The 20018-nt window shown below is 41.6% G+C and overlaps 3 protein-coding genes across 3 annotated transcripts in view; all 3 read right to left on the bottom strand.

Moving 5' to 3' along the window:
• The window catches only part of LOC108876405 (homeobox protein Hox-C10a-like), a 60245-nt gene that overhangs the window by 30305 nt on the left and 9922 nt on the right, over positions 1 to 20018 (bottom strand). The window contains 1 exon segment of the mRNA XM_051071212.1: positions 1444 to 1790. The gene's annotated coding sequence lies outside the window, so the exon portion shown is untranslated.
• Positions 5579 to 9524, bottom strand: hoxc8a (homeobox C8a). Its single transcript, XM_018665899.2, has 2 exons — positions 8724 to 9524; positions 5579 to 7227 (listed from the first exon to the last, which is right to left on the bottom strand). Exons 1-2 carry the CDS (start codon positions 9157 to 9159, stop codon positions 6911 to 6913), a joined length of 753 nt encoding a protein of 250 aa, XP_018521415.1. The 5' UTR covers positions 9160 to 9524; the 3' UTR covers positions 5579 to 6910.
• On the bottom strand, positions 13068 to 18152 carry hoxc9a (homeobox C9a). The gene is made up of 2 exons (XM_018665898.2): positions 15042 to 18152; positions 13068 to 13938 (listed from the first exon to the last, which is right to left on the bottom strand). Exons 1-2 carry the CDS (start codon positions 15583 to 15585, stop codon positions 13694 to 13696), a joined length of 789 nt encoding a protein of 262 aa, XP_018521414.1. The 5' UTR covers positions 15586 to 18152; the 3' UTR covers positions 13068 to 13693.

The raw sequence follows: 20018 nt of genomic DNA, 5'->3' as shown, positions 1-20018 counted from the left end.
CAATATTTTTTGTCTCTGCACAGACAATAATAAAACACAGAGGGAGCGTTTTCACCAAGCTGAGCCTTGATAAAACACTTTCAACTTCAAATGCACACGCACACACACGCACACTTTCAAGAGATACACTGCATTGTTTTGGGATTCAGTATCCCTTATCCTCAATAATATTTTTTTCCTTAATATTTTCTTGGTCTCTCTCTGTCTCCCCCCCCCACACACACACACTTATCTGTTTGCTGTTTCACATGCTGAGGATATTTTGAAATTAGTCTGGATTTATGTATCTTTTCTTTTTTTTGTCAAATGTTGGCAACACATCCAAGAGCTGAGCTGAAATATGTTTGATCACAACTTGGCACCATCAATGCATGATTTACAACACACACTCCACTTAGGCTTGCTCGGTTATAAAGCCCTGATCACTAATGTTAAACGACTATTGTTACTGCTGTTGGTTTTTGGATGATAATGAGGATATCTGTGCTCATTGTGCAAATAAAAAAATCACATGTTAACTCCCCCACAATGTCGTCAGTGATTATGTCACAGTGCGATATCCAACACAGATCAGTGCATCTCATTATATCACACCGGAGCTGTAAAGCAGACGAATATCTCCTTCTCCAAAGTGACAACAACAAATCAGGCACTCGGAAACACTCCTACGTGTCAGCTCGTGCAGTGTCTAACTCGCTGGCAGCGGCGTTATCAGCTGGGTCAGCTGACATCCGCAGTGAACCGCTGCCGAAAAAAAATCCCCCCCAAAAAAAAAAAAAGAAAAAAAAAAAGAAAAACAGCGGCCATAAACAACAAGCCTCAACACCCGCCCACTCGCACATGCGGCGCTTCTGGTCGCTAGGGGGCACTGCCGAGAACTATATGGATGTGTATGTGTACATATACTGTAGCATATGTGCATGCATGTGAGTGTGAGCAATGCGCGTGCGTGGAACTGCATATAGGTGTTATTCAGGGATCTTGGCACAGACTGGATAGAACAAGTGACAACAAGTATGGAAACAAGAAATAATTAGAGCACATCAGCCAGCTCTGAGCGTCATTCGTCACCGCCTGGTCACAGGGGCCTGTGACTGATGGGAAAGTTTACTATCAGCGGACAATTTATCACAACAAAACTGGCACGGCAAGTCTAAAATGCTCGGCTAATGTAGGCTAAAGCGGTCAGCACGCACGCAGGTGCTGCCGGTACCACCAGCATTGACATGTCGCTCGGGGGGCACACTATGCAGCAGCCTCCCAGGCTACAGGTCAGGTCACAACCAACACCAGAAGAGACGCCTCCACCTTTCTCATGATCTCACACACTCCTCACTCCTCTGCGTCATTCATCATTTCCATACAGTAATCAGCGGCCCGCTTGCAAAACAACACATCGCACAAACACTGAGAGAAGAGCGATAGAGAAGTGTGTAAGCTTACCCCCAGCGGACTCTCCGTAGTTTGGAGCTTCTCTGTGGTCCAACGAAGCAGCTGAGGGGTCACGATGGCGAGTAGAGGTGGGGGGTGGGGGGGGGTATCAACACAGCGCACATCTCTCTCTCGTATACTGCTGGCTGTCTTCACATCCCGGCGACAAGGAGCTTATGGAGGCAGGGTGTCTGTTTTTGCTGGAGGAAAAGTCTTTTTTTTTTTCTAGCAGGCTTCCTCGATCCTTTTCCCCAGCCCAGTCGCGCGGCTTTATTGCCTCCGGTGGGGTGGGGTGGAGGTGGGGGGGGGATAAGCGCAGGCAGCGGCTGGTAGAGGCGGCGACTGTCCCGAAGATCCCTCTGTCAGGAAGTCGGAGATCGCATGAATATCACACACGAAGCAGCGGCAAAAATGATGGTGCAGTGTTTTCTTTTTTAACATAAGAGAAAAGAGAAAAATAAGAGGTTTCTACGCCCCAGCTTTAGTCTGCTGCTGATACAAGGGAAGGACCAGAGAATAGACAACAGCATAAAGTTCATGTTCATAGAGCGTGTGCCACGTGGCTCGCCGCAGCCAATCGCAGAAAGGATTCAGTCGTAAACTTTTATTACTCAGCTGTAAATTTCTCCCTTTAACAACCAGGAATGTTTGCACCCATCTTTTCCCCTTTTCAGTTTTTTTCCCCTTCTTCGATTTCACAAAAAAAAACTAAAAATGGCCACACGGTATGGGAGCTCGCGAAGCCGAAATTTCCCATATGTCACAGATTAGACGCGCGTCAGAAAAATATGATATGACAGATCCCCTGGTGGACAAGCTTGTATGCCATCATGTACCCAACCTAACGGGAAATGGGAAATAAAAGTGTGTGAGTGAGAAAGAAAGGGAGGGGAGGCCCGGAGAAGGGAGACAGAGAGAGGCAGGGAGAGACGTGGAGAGAGAGAGAGAGAGAGAGAGAGAGAGAGAGAGAGAGAGAGACGTCTAATTAAACTTCAATTAGGTTAAACTATACTTCCTTATTAAGGCCTCTGTCTCACTGACTGGTTGTCGGGATGGATTACATGGCAGTAATCAGATGCTAGGCTTCACTGCTCCACACACACACACACACACACACACACACACACACACAGACAGCATCAACCACATGCTCCAGGTGCAAACACAACATCAAAATCTTGTCAAAATGGACTAATTGGCGATAAGGTATCAGATTTTTTAAAACTTGAAAAGCGGGTAAGGCGGAGTTTAACCCGCAGAGAACATCCACACCACATCAGCCATCGCAGTTTATGACGAGGAATCAACATACACAGTAAATCTGCTTCAGACTTTCAACAAGATAATCAGTTTTTCACACAGAGAAGATAAAAAACATGCGTTTGGAAAACGCGGACATAATATATTTTTTTAACCATCTTAGAAATATAGAGGACATGAGGCGACCACTGACTTTATAAGAGGATTTTTCCATCTTCATTATATCGAAATACTTAATCTTTTAAATCGCGAGGAAGATGGTTCAAGAGAGAAGGGAACAGTCTGAAAGAAATCATTTCATTTGAGCCTAATAAGCAAATTCATCCCACACACATCACACAGAGCAAGGCCTTGGGCTTTTTTTTAAAGAAAAAAAAGACATGTAGTCTCAGCAACGAATGAAATAAATAATCAAATAAATTTGGGTTACATACTTGGATGAGCGGTGCATCTTGTCTTCGCAGGGGCCGTGATCTCCACACTGAGCTTCGGCACATAAACACACACACACACACACACACACACACACACACACACAAACACAGACAGACAAAAGATGCAGACCTATCCGAGCCTCGAGCCTTTACACCGCCAATAAAGTTTACAGCAGGTACACTAAACTTTATTGGTAATGTCAACCGTGTGGTAAAAGTACACACACACACAAAGGGCCCATCCGCGGTGCAGAATAGCTGTGACTTGGGGACACATCCGGATTTTTCTAAGGAGGACACGTACAGAAATAGTGAAATAAACACCCTGAATGAAAAGGCTGCGCTTTGACGCAACATTGTTTCATTCAGGGGGAAAAAATAGGAAACAACTGAGAGAGGAAAACCCTTAACTCAAGATGTGCAAGACTTGATCCTATTTGCTTTTTGTTGGCTCAGCCTGGATTTACATTGAGGAAAAATACTGAATTTTTAAAAAGAGTTTGAATGCAACACAATTTACACAGATACATACAAACAAAAAGACTGTAACACTGTATACATTCGATGTAATTTCATTCGTTAGAACAGCTTCATCAGTCAAACATCAAATGTTTATCTTTACACGTTAATTTTATTGGGGAAAAAGGTGTAAATAAAATTACTAACTGGAGAAAATTGTGCAGCTTCTTTCCTTTTTTCTGTCTCTAAAAATGCATGTTTCCATTTAGGTCTTCATTTTCCAAATTACACAATCTACCTTCAAATAAAAGTAAGTACATAAATAACTAAACACTGAATTAAATTTGAAGACAGGCCTTGTAAATAAACAGCACTCCTTCAAGGAATAACAGCTCACACCTGGTAGTATTTACATCCACAGAGTCTCATATACACATCGAATGGCTCATTTCAGCTTCTTCAAATAGTAGCCTATAGTATAATAATATAAGTGAGCGGATGAAAAGCAAACAGTCTGGACGCACCAGGAGCTTTGAATAATTCAGATGCGCGACACTGAAACAGCTACACGGACACACTACACTGTTAATGAGCTGAAAAGTATATCTACGAATACATTAATATTTTCTAAATAAAAAGAAAACGTAAGGAAAAAGGTGCAGGAAAAGCAGTTGTTTTGGCCCTCAAATTAAAAAGTACAGCTCGTATTTCTGTGAAATGCAAGAGAAATTCTGTTTAAAACAGTAGGTGGAGGAGGAAGAGGTCAAATTACACGATTTGAAAAAGAGGGATCAGATTTCTATCAATAAAACCGAGCGAATGCTGGTATTTTAATAAATGTAACAACACAACAAGTGACCTACATTGGTGTATTTGAGGCATATTGTGCTGCTTGGGACATATAGCTGTTACTCAGACTTTATGATGACTGCTAATATCAGTTTAATCCAAACAGCCACCATCAACCTAACAGCAGCAGCAGCAGCTGGAGAAGATGAAACACAAGGTGTTACCTGCACTTGGCCTCACATTCGCTTTGATTTCAACGCTCTGGCGCTTTCCGGAGGTTTTTTCTTGCATGTTTGTGTGTGTGTGTGTGTGTGTGTGTGTGTGTGTGTGTGTGTGTGTGTGTGTGTGTGTGTGTGGACACCACGTTTCACACAACACCTTGCAAGGTATAGACAGATAAAGCCTCCCTCATGCTTCGCCATTATTTTGTCTGATTATTAACATAACGCGCCAGATGTTTGTTCATCTCATCTCAAACAGCCATCACTCATCCAAAGATTCATTAAGAAAAGCTTGGCGTCCTCCCTGAAGAGAGGAAGTTTCTTATTAAGAGGATGAATCAAATACGACTCAGGCTTTTGAGAGTTCGCATGCTGTGAATGGGAATCGCAACCTTTCCTTAAAAGGTAAAGGGATACATCTGCAAACGCAGGTCTGGCGTTTTTTTTTTTTTTTTTTTTTTTTTTCTTTTTTTATCGAATAAGTTGCAAAGTTTAAATTACACAAACTTTTAGACAAGAGGCGATTCAATAGTCCATGCGAGCGCCTCCTCCTCCCTCCTGCCGCCGCCTGTAAATGTTTTTTGGGCGCATATGGGCTGAAAATCATAGCATCATCAAAACATCAACATCGTTGCATGTTTAGCCCATTTCCTCGTTGAATTGTTGTGATTATTTGCGCTAAATTACTTCTGCTAAGTGTTCCGATGTGAAAACTTGAGGGTTTGCATATTGAGCTCTGAGCGTTTCCGCGGCAGCTGAAAGTTTAGAACCTATGAACGAGAAAAAAAAAACTGCGAAGCGGCGAAACAATAAACTAAATGTGCAAACTACATTTTCTACATCTGAGTGTTACTTAACTTTTCAGTTCACGCGTGTGTGCGCCTCATTTTTATATGTGTCTATGTATGTGTGTGTGTGAGTGGGTAGAGGAGGGAATACTTTGGGTCACCGAGGCTGTGATGTCAATAAAAATAAAAACAGAAATGATTGTGAGCCATCTTGTTTATTTGTGATTTTACATCAACAATGGCGGGGAGGGGACACACAATTCCGTCTTTCACAGGAGAAAACACCAGGAAACGAGCATATTGTTAACATCAATATATAACAAGACGTACATAAAGATTATATTCAGTGCAAAACAACTACGCTATATCACCAGCACATTAAAATAAAAATTCCCTTACTTTTAAAATCGTTGTAATTGTAGCAGGTATTATCATACACAGTAAATGTGCGTTATAGGCAGTTTTAGTTGTTGGGGAAAATAGCTTGCAATCAAATCAGAGCGATGCCATAAGTGTGGAATATAAATTCTGCAGGAGGCAAGGCTCTGAGTTTAGGTAGTGCCGTGGTACAATCTCAAAATTGTTTGCTTGGCTTTGAGCTAATTGTCTTCCCAAGACTCACAAATTGTCTTCAACAAGTGTATATTTGTATATTGGGTAAATGCTACATACATTAACTTAATAATATAAGGTTGATATAGAACACTTTAAAATTAAAACCATATGAAATCTCTATATTCAGAAATCTCTATTGCAATTTCCCCAGGTTTAGGTAGCATCAAAGGATTTCAAACGATTGCATTTCCCTGGTAATCCTAGAAAAAGATGTCTGAGGAGCTAATGGCTATCTTTGTCTAGGCCATTCACATGAAAACGAGTAAAACAGTAACAGTAACAATTAGAATAATAAAACTTGTGTTTAATACACGGGCTGAGAGCCAATGTAACTGCTGCGAAGATGATGTCTGAACACTCACTACTAAGTTATAGGCCTACATTTCACTTACAATTTCGCAAAGGTTACTCTGAAATGATGTTCTCGCTCTTTTTTTTAAAATGTAGGCTATAATCTATTTACAACACAGGTCGGCGTTGGTCATGTTTTGATCCTATTTGGCTATGCTTTTTGATACAGTTATTATTAAAAGCAAATTTGTAAAAAATAGCTAAGCCATTTTCCATCTAACATGCGTTTTAATTTTACTCCCCCAGCTTTTTTTTTTCGCAAGGGTGCCAGTTCTACTACCAAAGAATTTTTTTTTATTTTTTGCTACAAGCGTTTGTAGCTTCTACAGAAAAAAAAAATCCAAATGGCAATGCGAATCGCGTTAGGATAATGGTGAGAAGGGAGAATTTTGTCTATTTATGACAGCAATATTGGTGGGATTCCTGTTCCCTCTTGACAAAATGAAAGGGTGGTCATAAAGTTGACGCTCTCTGCCTCCTTGTGACTCTTCGTCTGTTTATGGGACCTCTCTCTTTTTTTCCTCTTTTTTTCAGCCATATAACCATAAAAAGGACCATAAAATCACTCCTTGGTCTCTTCTTTCTCTTCCGCTTCTTTCTCTTCTGCTTCTTCCCCTTCACCGTCCTCGTTGCCCTCTTCCTCGGCCTCGGCTTCGGCCTCTCCTCTCTGACCCGGAAACTTGTCTTTGTTGTTCTCTTTTTTCCACTTCATCCTCCTGTTCTGAAACCAAATCTTCACCTGCCGCTCGGTGAGGCTCAGGGCGTGGGACACCTCGATCCTTCTTTTGCGGGTCAGGTAAGGGTTGAAGAGAAACTCCTTCTCCAGTTCAAGAGTTTGGTAGCGACTGTAGGTTTGCCTCCCATTCCGTCTTCCTGGGGCTTGAATGAAATAAAGCCAGAGGTTAGCTGGACTGACCACGGTCCCCCATAAAAACATTCAGATGACTTATAATTAATTCTGCATTTGCTTTTTTATTCCTCAGCGTGAATACTAATCGTTCAGCTCTTTACACAGCGTTCACTCCTTCCACTCCACATTCACTCATAAAGGGCGGGGGGAAAGCCCTTATTTTAAGTGTACATTATGCTTTCCATTGACAGCAACATCTATTAGGGCTACACACATCCCAGACACAAAGTAACAGGGTTAATATTACGTGTGGAATTTCAAAATAATGGTCCTCTGAGTAATAACAATTTTCACTTATGCTTGTGCCACTTAGAGTTGTGTCTGCAGGACTGATCAGCTGTCTGATGCAACTTTTACACCCTCTTCACTAAAGAGTTAAAGGGTGAGTATGAGAAGACAATGTGTTACTAATGTTTTCTAAAAAGGAGGCTGTCCTTTATGAATTTATATTTCTATTAATATAGGAAAAATTGCCCTAAATTCCCATCTGTTTATTGATGCCAAATTCCTACAAACAAAACTTACATATTCTCTCCTATTTTAGATTTAAACTACAGGAGGCTGTTTGTAAAAATCAGCATGGTTTTCCTCACTAGCAACAGGGCCTGGCTATAAAAGCCTGATTGAGATTTTCAGACACACACTCACCCTCACACAGAGGGACAAACACGTGAGTAAAAAAAAAAAAAACTAGGAGAGAAAGAAAAGTCTGAAATAAGAGAGATGAGATAAAGCTACAACTGTAACAACAGATGGGGGACAGGCTAATGATAAATATCTCTCTGAGCAGATATAAAAACTGAAGCTTACACCTGTGTGGGGTTTAAAGTAGCCTGATAGCCTGAACAGGGTGATCCATGAATGGAAGAGGATCTACAAAGCCCTTATGATTATGGCTATATGAGCCTGAGCCACATTGGGCCTGTGGGTCAGATTACCCCACCAACACAAAACCCTTGAAACCCGGGTTCTGTATAATCGGGACATGTTGTGTGTTTCAGCTAACCTCCCCTCCTGTCACTCCTGCATGCTCACTGGTGTGTGTGTGTGTGTGTGGTGTGTGGGGCACCATCATATTTTAAACTATGACTTATTCATCCTAGTGCATTTGGAGTTTGTGAAATATCTTACGCGAACGATAATTGACTTCAAAGAGCTGGTGTCATGAGCTGTGATGAGCGAGTCAATGTTTTTAAGGCACTTCTGAAAAGCAACAACTCAGCCCCTGTATGGACATGTGCTGCAGAGTTAACAGCAGCCTGCAGTACAGGTTGTATGTGCCCCATCATGTTCCCTGACTTATTTCGTTTTATGGTTTTAGAGACACACTCGTATGTACATAGGAATATTTAGCACACATGCACACAAACACACAGGCTGACACACGCTGACGCACGCACACACGCGCGCGCACGCCCACCGAGTCTAACATAGATAGAATAGGAAAGAATTGTATGATTCTGACCGTGGGGTCTCATCCAAGGAAACATAAGACTGGGAGAGGAGTTTTGATTTAAGTGGCCTTGTCCTTCTCCGGGGTTAGAGCTGCTCGACGATTTACAGTCTGGGTATTGCGCTAGGCTTGCGTCTTGCTGGGTACCATAAAGCGTTTGCCTCGGAAGGGCTTCATATCCATAAAATTTCGTTGCGTCTCCGTGGCAAGCCAAAGCGCAGGGGTTTTGCTGGTATCCGGCATTGGAGATCCCCGTGGTCCCGTGGTGGAAAAAGTCCTGCACATGATGGGACGGGTGCTGAAAACCCGGTGCGGCTGCTCCGGGTCCGTAAACCAGCGTGTGGCTGCGGGCAACGCTTTGTGGAAACCTGCAGTCGTAGTAAGTTGGCTCCAGTGACTCGCCGCCTTTGTACTTAGAAAAAAGAGGGTTAACAAAATAGGAGCTCATGTTTAGTTAGCATCAAGCAGACGGGGCTCTCTTCGCAGTTGAATATCTCCTTTAGGATGATGGCAGCCTTTTGTTTAGGGTCCCAACTCGCACAGCGCACACAGGCAGACAAACCGGAACTAGGAGAAACGCTGCCCCTTTGGACAATCTACGGCAGCTCACTCTCTCTGAGCCGTTCCTCTCATCGGATTTCTCTCGCAGTCGTGAGTGTGGCTTTTTTTTTCTTTCTCCAGCCCCCCAGGTTTTTCGCAGGCTCAAACCCGGCTCATGGCATGTGCTTTTGGATGTGCGTTAGCTAAGGTTAAAGCTGCTGGCTTGCTCGACCGGCACACCAGTCACAGGCGCTGCTCTTTTCTTTCTTTTTCCTTTTTTTTTTTTTAGCTTCCCACCCAACCACCCCCACCACAAGCGCTCCCCCTCCACCCCCCACCCCTCACCCCCCCACCCACCCCTTCATCTTTCTGCGACCGGTCAGACGTGGGCCCTACGTATATCCACCTTGAGAGGAGCTGCACTAATCATAACCAACAACCCAAGAGGCTTTAAATGTGATCAATGTTGTATTTATCACAAAAAAAGCCTTTGTTATATGCTGATCGGCGGAGTTGAGATATTGTTAAAATATAAAGACTGTGAAGCATGATGCATTTCCACTACAGCCTGGATTTATAGTTTAGCTTGTTGTCTTTGCATGGAGGTTATGAGGTGTATAAAGCAGGGAAGCTTTCCTCTTTATTCACGGATAAAGCTGTTATGAGTTGGCGTTTGTCCTCTCAGGCCCTACTGAAGGTTACACACTCATTTCCAGAAAATAGGTGACCTTTTATGGGCTCCAGGAGGTCAACATAGTATTCGGGAGCTCATGAAGCCCAAAATGTTACATAAAACAGCACTAAAAACTAGTAAAAGCAAGACGCAGCTGTAGCTATGGCACACAGGCCGACCTGTGAAATAATGTGAGGCGAAAACATCCTCCTCGGCGTAATCGAGTAAAGACCAGAGCGACACACTTGCACCATGCGCTGTAAAACACCGACACACGCAAATATAAACACGACCTATGGAATACTGGGTGCCACTTACTGACCCCGTAAAACCGACGAAGATGAGCAGTAAATCTCCCACGCGGCGGAGTTCATAAAATTTTACATTGGGGATGTTTAGTTACAATCAGAGCGCGCGCACGCACGCACAATTCCCAAGCTCAATAGTTTGCATGGGCTCTCCCTCTCTCTCTCCATCTCCCTCTCCAAATATGCCAGTGTGGTTTTTGTGGGGTTACTGACGTTTTATACACATCATCGTAAAATATGAAAGGCGCACAGGGTAAATTTATAGACCTTTCACACTCTATAAATATGCAGATTGCCAATCATTGTTGCACACTTCTTGGCGACTTTGAACTGCTGCTACAGACGCTATAGCCGTCAAATATTAAGGATACAAATGAGCAGGTAGCTCTTACTTAAAACCGTGCAGCGACACTTATATTATTATTATTGATATTATTATTAATAATATTATTTGTTGTTGTTGTACTTTATAGCTATGTGTTATGCAAGATTGTGATGTTCCTGTTCTTTCTGTTGTCAGTGTTGCTTTTTACTGTATTGATGTGATGTTACTGATGTAATTGTTTACAAATTAACTGTTATTAAAGCAACGTTTATATATTTAAATATGGCTCCTGGCTCTTCATTCATTGAGTTTTTGTTGTTTTGTTTTCCTAGGAAAGTATTTTATTTGAGTCATTATTTTGAATTTACACCATGAAAAATAAAACCAAAAAAAAAAAAAAAAAAAATCCACACACAGCCCAGACACATAATGCTGTATTACTCTATCTAAATGCAGATAGTGTTGCCCTTTGTTAAAACGAGAACCTGCCTGTGCCCAATTATCTGATTTTTAATGGGCATACAATGGGTAGCAATTTAAAAAATACCACAACATCCCTATTATCTCGTAAATTCACCGACATTTTACAAGTTTTTTTGAACCCAAAAAAGTGACAAAAAAACTTAAATAAAAATGTATCTCACAAAACAGAAGGAAGAATAATAATAAAGTAAAAATAAATTAATAAAACAAAAATCCTGTTTATGCACACAGTCTGTGCCCAATACAACCACCTGCTCGCTGCATTCCGGAGTGCTGCTCTGTGGCCTATTACACAAAATGCGGTGGGTGACCATATCTGTCATTTTGTCATCGATAGGTTACTCTTCATTCTTCAGCCAAGCCACAGAGCTGTAAAAAAAAAAGCCCTTCAACACACAGAGCCAGCTCAAAACATGGACCAACAGCGTCATCTAGTGTCGAGATGAGGCCCTAAACCTGAACCGATCCACCAATCAGGAACAACTGTGATGTGGACAGAAAGGGTCTCCCCATTTGTCCAAACCTTTTATGTCTCTTGTCTTTTTCCTTAAATAAAGCAGCTGTTCACCACCACATCTGTAACTACACGGCCCTCAGTCTCTTCTGTTCTACAACAGGCTTGAAAGAGTTGCAGGGCTTTATCTTTTCCTGTCACGGCCGCTACCTGCTCTTATACAAGAAATAACAGTACTCTGCAGCACTCGTATTTATGAACAATAACTATTGACATTTTCCCATCTAATTGTAGGCTAATAGGCCACTCATGTGATGAAGTGCAGGGGGGCTGCGGCTGGCCCATCAGGCAAAAGTCGCCCTGAACAGTGCGCATGACTCTCCTTTGAACGAGTCCACCACCACCGTCCATTAAAACCATAAAGTAATTTAGCCCAGACGTCTAGCCAGTTAGTCGAGTTTGCTTTGTTCGTCTGCATTTGAGACAAACAGCCGAGCTCCAACAGGGGCTGTAAAACTGGCATTTTTGTCCGAGAGGAGCGGAAATGCGCTGGATTGGGCTTTGAAATTACTGCATCCTGTCCGTATTGTTTGCCACCACAAAAAGGCAATTTAGGCCTATCCCAGGAAACAAATGCGAGACATGGGAAATTGTCTCTCACTTAAAGATCTCAGCTGCTCGATTTCAGCCTCAGATTTTCTGATCGCCTGTGGACCTGGCGAGCGTTAAAAACTAGCAATCTATAATCTTATTTATAAGGCAGTTCATTTAGAAAAACGCTTCGTGGCTGTGGTTAATATTTACAAACGAATACGTTATTGGGAATGAGACATTTGCACAACTATTTTTGGGGGGTACTTTCAATATATATAGGGCATGGACCTATTGCAAGAATAACTCACGTGCCTCCTGCAGAAGTTTTGCTCTTATAAGACTGATTTGTGTTCAGTTTAAATTGAACTAAGCTGCTGTAGCTCCCCCTCTATTAGTGAAACCGTACACACAGAGGCAGAGAGAATTATTTGCCGCAAAACTTGTTTGTAGTGATATGTACCTTTACCTCTAATAGGCCAGACACGGCTCTTTTATGTGTTTATTTCATGTGTATCTTTTAGTGTATGTAAATGCATGTTGTTGAGACTGGAAGGAAGGCTAATTAAAACTTTAATTTAAAGCAACGCAAAGCTAAATTAAAACAGTCTTTTCTTGCCAAAGTCTTAACTGCGCTGACACCGTGGAGTTTTCGACTTCGCCATTATGTTCAGTGGCAGAGCTCATTTAGGCCTTTAGCTGTACTTGGAGGAATGCTCGCCGGCCAAAACATAATAGAATTGTGGAGGAATAATTATTTAGTAAGCATTTATCTGCCTTCAATGTGTAGCATTGCTAATACAATAGTGTTTTGGTAACGCAACTTCCCTGTGGGTTTTTTAATCAACAAAATACTTGAGTTGATCCTAAATGAGTTTGTGTTTGTTGGGCCCTCTGTGCAGCCGTGTAGCTAATTACTAAATGCGTTTGGTCGCCAACATGATATCCACTTTGAGTCACAATAAATACAGAATACAAGCACTTAGTGATTATGTTTATATTTGCAGAAGTCTATATCTACACTCTATAATTAAACTCATAGACTACAGTCCAAAAAAAGAGAGGAGATGCACAAATACAGCAACAACTATCACAAAAATACAAGACAGACGAGTCGGATCGCAGATGTTCTGTTTCTGTACAAAATACTACACCTGCACAATAACGTACAAAGGAAATAAACATGAAAGAAAACATTCACATCATAAATTATGGGTTTGTGAAATTCAAAAGAATTCAAGTATCTTCTTTCTTCGGACAGTTTTAACGTATCCAAACTGCGCTTGTATAATATCTCTTACAAAAGAACATAAAGGTATTTCGAAGTGAAAGCAGAATGTAATTATCTCCTTTGAAGTTTTTCTTTTTTTTTTCCTTTCTCTCTTTTTTTTTCTTTAACACATAATTGTGCACTGGAAGAAATAACATAATCAGCATCAAACAGTCTCGAAGTTAAGGTTAATACAAAAAAAACAAAGTGATAAATATGAAGAGGAGAGAGGGAGGAGAAGGGGGTCATTGTGTGTTTTGGTACATCTGTGCTGTCCATGTGACTAGTGGTTATTATGGTTGTTTTTATTATTATTATTTTTCTGACTGCAGTCCACGTTATTGTTCTTTGCTGTCGGATTTTTCTTTGTTCATTTTCTTCATCTTCATTCGCCGGTTCTGAAACCAGATTTTGACCTGCCTCTCGGTCAGATTCAGGACCCTCGCGACCTCGTATCGGCGGTCCCTAGTAAGGTACATATTGAACAAAAACTCCTTTTCCAGTTCGAGAGTCTGGTACTTTGTGTAAGGGCATCGCTTCTTCCTTGTGGAGCGGGCGTGTATCCAATTTGCCACAGGGTTATCTGCAAATAAAAACCATAATAGAAATAATAATAATAGCAGCAGATAGAGGCAACACAGTGACGCATTATCAAAACTGAAACAGTGGTTAAGTGTTAAGCCTTTAGAAAATGTGCCTCTGGGTTTACAGCAACTCTGTGGTCTCGTGAGATGATGATACCAATTAAAAACAATAGGCTATCAAATCATACACAGGTTTGGTTTTTACCATTAAAGCTAAGCTGACAGCAAACATTCTGAGAAAAGATCTTCAGCCTCAGACTATCCAAGCCTACACTGATTTGCTTCCTTGTCCCTTTAACTTGTGAGTAACACCGTCGTAAAATACTCAATGCGCTTATTCACTTTATTGGCCCATAAAATGGACCCGTGGTTCAAGCCTTTACAGGTCCGTGGTGAAAGTCCTCGAGTATGTCCCTACATTCCTCAAGTTGGCTGAGAGAGTCATGTGAATTTGTTTTGGAGCCAGAATAGGGAGTAAAAAAAAAAAAATCATATCCAACTATATGCAAATCATCTCCTCATGTGGGGGTGAATAATGTATTCCACTATTGGGGATCAAATAGAGCTAAAATGTGGCTTTTCCTCACAGGATGGGCCTACGTTTTTTTGTTTTCGTTTTTTTTAAAAAGAGGACTGAAACTCGGCTTGTAGGGCTTGATGTGCCGTATGTGATGGCACGGGGTCAAAAATATGGTCGTAAAAATGCACGATAAGGTATTTACTGATGAATATTGATTCATATGTCGGTTTAGGTCGTTCACTTAATAAAGAACACCTTGCATGTTTTTCACATTATGCAACATCCTTCCAAATTCAACGTCTTCCTGTAGGTTTGAGTCCATGTTTACAACCCCGTCTGGTTTTATAGCCCCAATATTAGCCTAGTAGCGTTTGTCTTTTATAGTTCCTAAAGCTTTTTCCCCCCCCTAGCAGAGGCGATTCAGAGCTGAGCAGAAAAGGGAGGATGAAACAGCTTATAATTTCACTTTATGCAAGACGTTAAAATGCCTCTTAGCAAAAGCAGGTTTTTTTCTTTTTTTACACCATCTCAAAGCAAAACTCCCACTCGGCTGTAAAAAAGACTGTAGGAGCTTGAACTTACTCGGATCTAGCTCCGGCTTCTCGTCTTTATGTTTCCCTGAAGCCAGGAGCTCCGACTCGGGAGAGGGGATATTCTGCTGCGTCTTGTCTCGCATGTCAGTGGATGAACAGTACAGATAATCCGTGTAGGTCCGTCCGCTGGAGCCGAGACACTCGCCGGCTCTGTGCTCCTGAAAGGCGTCGGGCTTCAGCCCATAGTGCCTGCTGTTCCCCGGGTAGCCGTGGAAAGGCACGGCGCCTGATATCGGCTCCAGCCATGACCGCATATACCTCGAGTCTGTGCCTAAGTGAGGTTGGTGACTGTATGGATGGTAAACCACTGATGACTGGGAGTGTACGGGGGCCCAGGAGGTGGAGAAGACGGGTGGCTTGGGTGCGAAGCTGCAGGAAGGATAGTCAGCACACTCCGGTACTAGGGACGTCGGACGAGGGCCGGCTGGGTGCGAACCGGGCGCCGAAAACCGAGTTGCAGTAAGGACATCCTCGTTTTCATGGTTGATCAAGGAGTCCACATAATAATTACTTATGGGACCCGTGGTCGACATGTCGAAGCTTCCCCGGCTCTTTTACATGCATCCGATTATTATATGGAGTGTATGTGTACTTTTTTATCTAGCCATAGAACAATCAAGGCAGGTAATTATTTCTCAACGCTCCCCTGCCTGCTATTGGCTGCCTCGCCGACACGTGATTATATTTACCCCCACAAAAATTGTACAGTGGATCAATGCGCCACTTATCCTGGGATACCATTGCACATAAATCGGATTAAAGAATGTGCTCTTTTGCTCTTTTTCCCGGACGTATTAGAGGTAACTTCAACAACCATGTTTCTTTATGAAGAAAATATGCCGTTGTAGCGTTTATAGTGGGTGTTTCTCTGGGCGCGGAACAGACCTGCGCACATTACGTCTAAAACCGAGCAAGGCACTATTTGATGGTGTAATCAATCTCTGTCTGGCAAAATCTACCGTAGCCCCGTGTTGTTGCAAGGGATAGTATTACAGCATTAAAGTGTTTATTGAATCGTTGACGAGTTTTATCCTTATCAAACCAGTAGCACATTTGATAAAGTGAAGGCTTTATAACTTCCTGCGGAATGCTGTTTATTTCCTAATAGAGCGAGAAGCTTTCACAGTAGCTACACACACACTCATGTATATATAGACACAGCAGAGAGGGGGAATCAAAATACGGGATGCCGGATACAACTACAATAAAGTTTGCACCGTTTTAACGAGGGCGCACCAGACCAAACATTTCCTAAATGGGATCTGCGGAGATAGGAGAGGAGGGGATTCAGATTCTTGACAAGCAGCCCACTACAGCGGGCTATATTCAGCTAGTGACCGTTCATGTTTTTATGCCCATCAATAAATTTTAACGAGGACCATTTGATTGTTCATAAACGTGTCGTTAATAAGACTGCATCCGAGTTCCTCGCTCGACATAAAAACCACCACCACCGCCACCACTGTACGCAACGTGAAACAATTCATATCAAACAAGAAAGGCCGTAGACAGGAAAGAGAGCAGTAGAGGTAAAAAGGTTCGTTAAAGGGCTAACTAGATGAAAGCTTTCATAACGGGGATAATGTTACAGTTGTATCTAATGGCAGAAGGGTTTAATGTTATGTCCCTGCAATATACTAGTGTAGCTTGTCAGTTAGCAGGCTGTGAAACAACCCTGAACTCTTCTGCAGGGTTGCAGCAAATATCACAAATAGTAATATACGATGAGGCAGGGGTAACTGAAGGAGGCACCAGTGTCACTGGGAACACAATTAGACTGATTATAACATAAATACTGAAAGTTTTCATGCTAAATGTCCAGACTGGATGAGGTAGATAACAACATAGCTGATGCATTAGTGAATCAAAAAGCAAGACACGTTCTATTTCTGTGATGTGGTGACTTTGGTGCATGAGTATATTTGTGCATTTTGTAAAACGGTCATGCTAACGAGTTTTATTCTCTGGAGTTGTAATTTTATGTGTGTGTATACATGTTTTTTTCTGTGGTTTTGATGTGTTGGAGGTTATTTATTTTTGGGTTATACGTATGGTGGTGTGCGTAATTGCTGTTTTTTTTAATTTGACAATTTATCTTTTACTGTGGACGAGTAGTTGATTAAAAAGAAGAAAAAACAAGAGAGAACGACTTTAGGACGAGGAGCTAAATATAAGGATGTGCAGACCTGACAGTCGTTATGTGCAAAAGTTAAATTATAGTAGTGCAGCCGAACAGACCACACTGTGCTGAAATTAACTCAAACCGGGCGCACTGTGTTCCATAAATTGCCAAGTATGAAGTGACAGTTTAACCAAAGAGACCAGAGAGACAAATTTCACAAATAAATCCCAATTCACAAGTGATAATTAAGCACGTGGTGCATCTGCATCGGAAAATAAAACAGTGAAGTGTTGGGATTTAAAACAAATCTTGCCTCTGTCATCGCCAGACTAAAAGGATCAAATGACGTCACTAATTAGCGCTTACTATATTCAACTTTTGTCAAAAATAATTCCTCATACTTTTTCATTAACTGGTATGATATTCAATATTTGTTGTTCATTACGTTAAGTTAAAACGTAATCAGTGTACGCACGAGGAAGTGCGATGTTTGTCATGGCTGCTGAGTTCAGATTCAACCATGAAATTTAAAAGGCTAGACGCCAGACCTTAACCCGGATAACGCCAAACGGTGTCCTGGAGTGCGCTGATGAATGCGCGAGTCTGTGGCGAGTCAAATATTTCCCCCCTCCAACACACTCACACACACGTGTTTACAGAAATAAAGTCGTTTAGTGAATTTACTTCACCTCAAATCAGATCGTTTTAAAGTTGTGTGTTTTGTGCAGGTTGAAGGTCTGAGCCCGTTAATTCCCCTAACCATAACCCTGCCATTAAAGGTGAATGGAAAAGTGCTCAGTGACCGTTTATTACAATAACATATGGTCAAATAAATACATTATATAGTCTATGTCCATGTCCAGAGTAATCCAGTGAATTCCTTTATATTGTTCTGGGCGTGTATGCATGTGTGTGCGTGTACGCCCGCGCACGTGTGTGTGTGTACGTGTGTGTGTGTGTGTGTGTGTGTGTGTGTGTGTGTGTGCCTCTGTGTAATTTAATTAGAATTGAGGACCTCTTCTTTTTTCAGTGTATCTATTCCACTTGTTTATCCATATTTATTGTGCTATAATAAAAAAAACACATTATTAAATATCCCTTTGGTGTTGTTGTTTCTTTTTGTCTGCAGTTTCTGTCTTTTACCTCTGTCTTAACACAGCTGGAATTGCAACTAGACCATTTAAAATGACATTGCCAAAGAAATGCTTCTTTGCTGCATGGATAAACCTCGTCGTATTTCACATTTTCACCACTTCTTCTTTAACATTTTACCCAGAAACACAGGCTCCTATAGTGGACAAAGCAAAAAGCAGTGGGATTTGAACATATTATGCTCCGGTATCAACAATATATGAACATAAAGACTAGAAATGAATTGATAAAGCAAAAGTACATGTTTAAAACTTTATAAAGAGACAAATTATATGAAACTGTTGGTTTATTTTGCTTTTAGACGGACTCTGTGTTCGTCCATAGCCAAGTTAAACCCATTTTTTAAATACTAAAAAAATCACAAATTTGCCTCTGAAGGCTTCACAGTCTGTACAACATACGATACCACCTATCCTGAGATTTTCTAAGATTACACGGAACCTATTCTGTGTTTTCATCTTAGTACAAGTCAGGGATACACTGGATATGTCCCATCCGTCAAATGCAAAGTCATTAATGTGTTTACAAGGACTTAATCCGTGATGACGACAGCAGTGCTTGAAACTGATGCTACCATTCCGCCACACTATGAGCATCGAGCTGACATTTCTCTTTTACACAATTAAGTTTTCCACTTATAAAAAACGGAACAAATACGCTTAGACAGCTGTGCTTGTGCATGACGCAAACATGGGCCTATGGGCCAACGGCGGCACGTTACCATCTTCACTGAAATGGACAGTGTTGTTTTTGTCTTAGATATAGGCCGCATTATGTGCAGCCTTGAGCCGTTATACTTCACAAAAAACCTGTCAGTGAGTCACAGTTTGGGTGTATCCGCGCCGCCGCAGTGCGTTGAGCGACGCCTCATAATCAGTTGAAATTATTGACAAGAGACACCTACGCCTTTTAAACCAACACCAGCAGACCACTTTGAAAAAAAGTGTCTAATTCGCCTAAATGCGGCTTTTAACGTGAAAATGCGAGGAAAGGTAACTATTGACGGGGGCCGCTTCAATGATAATCATCATGATGCGTCCGCATTAAAATAAAAGAGCAAATCTTCAGACTGGCTAAATGCTGAGTACAAATGTAGGCCTGTGGATGGCAGATGACGACAGACTGCAGATGACTCTTTGTTTGTATTTAATCATACAGCGGATAGAATAACAGAGCTGGACAGGCTCTATATTAAGATCATATAATCTCTTGTGTATATTATAAGATCTCCATTGCAAGGCCTGTTTGAACTGCATAACAGCATAACCAGTTTGTGTCAATACAGGGTGGATGAATAATAAACCAACTATTTGAGCCCATGTGTTGTAACATGACTTTATCTAATTAGACGCGCACAGTCACATTTGCTGGCTTCTGTGTAATGAAGGCACGTTATCTATTTCTCTCATTACAGTTATATTATATGTCATTTTCCTCCAAGAAACAGTCATAACATATAAACGCAGTAAAAATCCGCTACGATCGACTGTGAGCCTCCAGATCAAACACACACGCACGGTGCACTTTTAACCAATTAGTGGTTTATCTATAGGCAACATTTGGATCATATTATCCACGCTTAGACTCCGCATATGGAAAATTCAAAGTGGATATCAAAAGTTATTTACAACGCCCCATGTGTTGAGCAGAAAGCACCGCAAAATCCAAGAGTCACTGTGTGATCAGCTGAAA

Source organism: Lates calcarifer, linkage group LG6 (assembly GCF_001640805.2).
Source record: "Lates calcarifer isolate ASB-BC8 linkage group LG6, TLL_Latcal_v3, whole genome shotgun sequence".
In the NCBI taxonomy this organism is placed as follows: domain Eukaryota; kingdom Metazoa; phylum Chordata; class Actinopteri; family Centropomidae; genus Lates; species Lates calcarifer.
The sequence above is the reverse complement of the archived record's forward strand: the minus strand, read 5'-3'. Positions and strand labels throughout refer to the sequence as shown.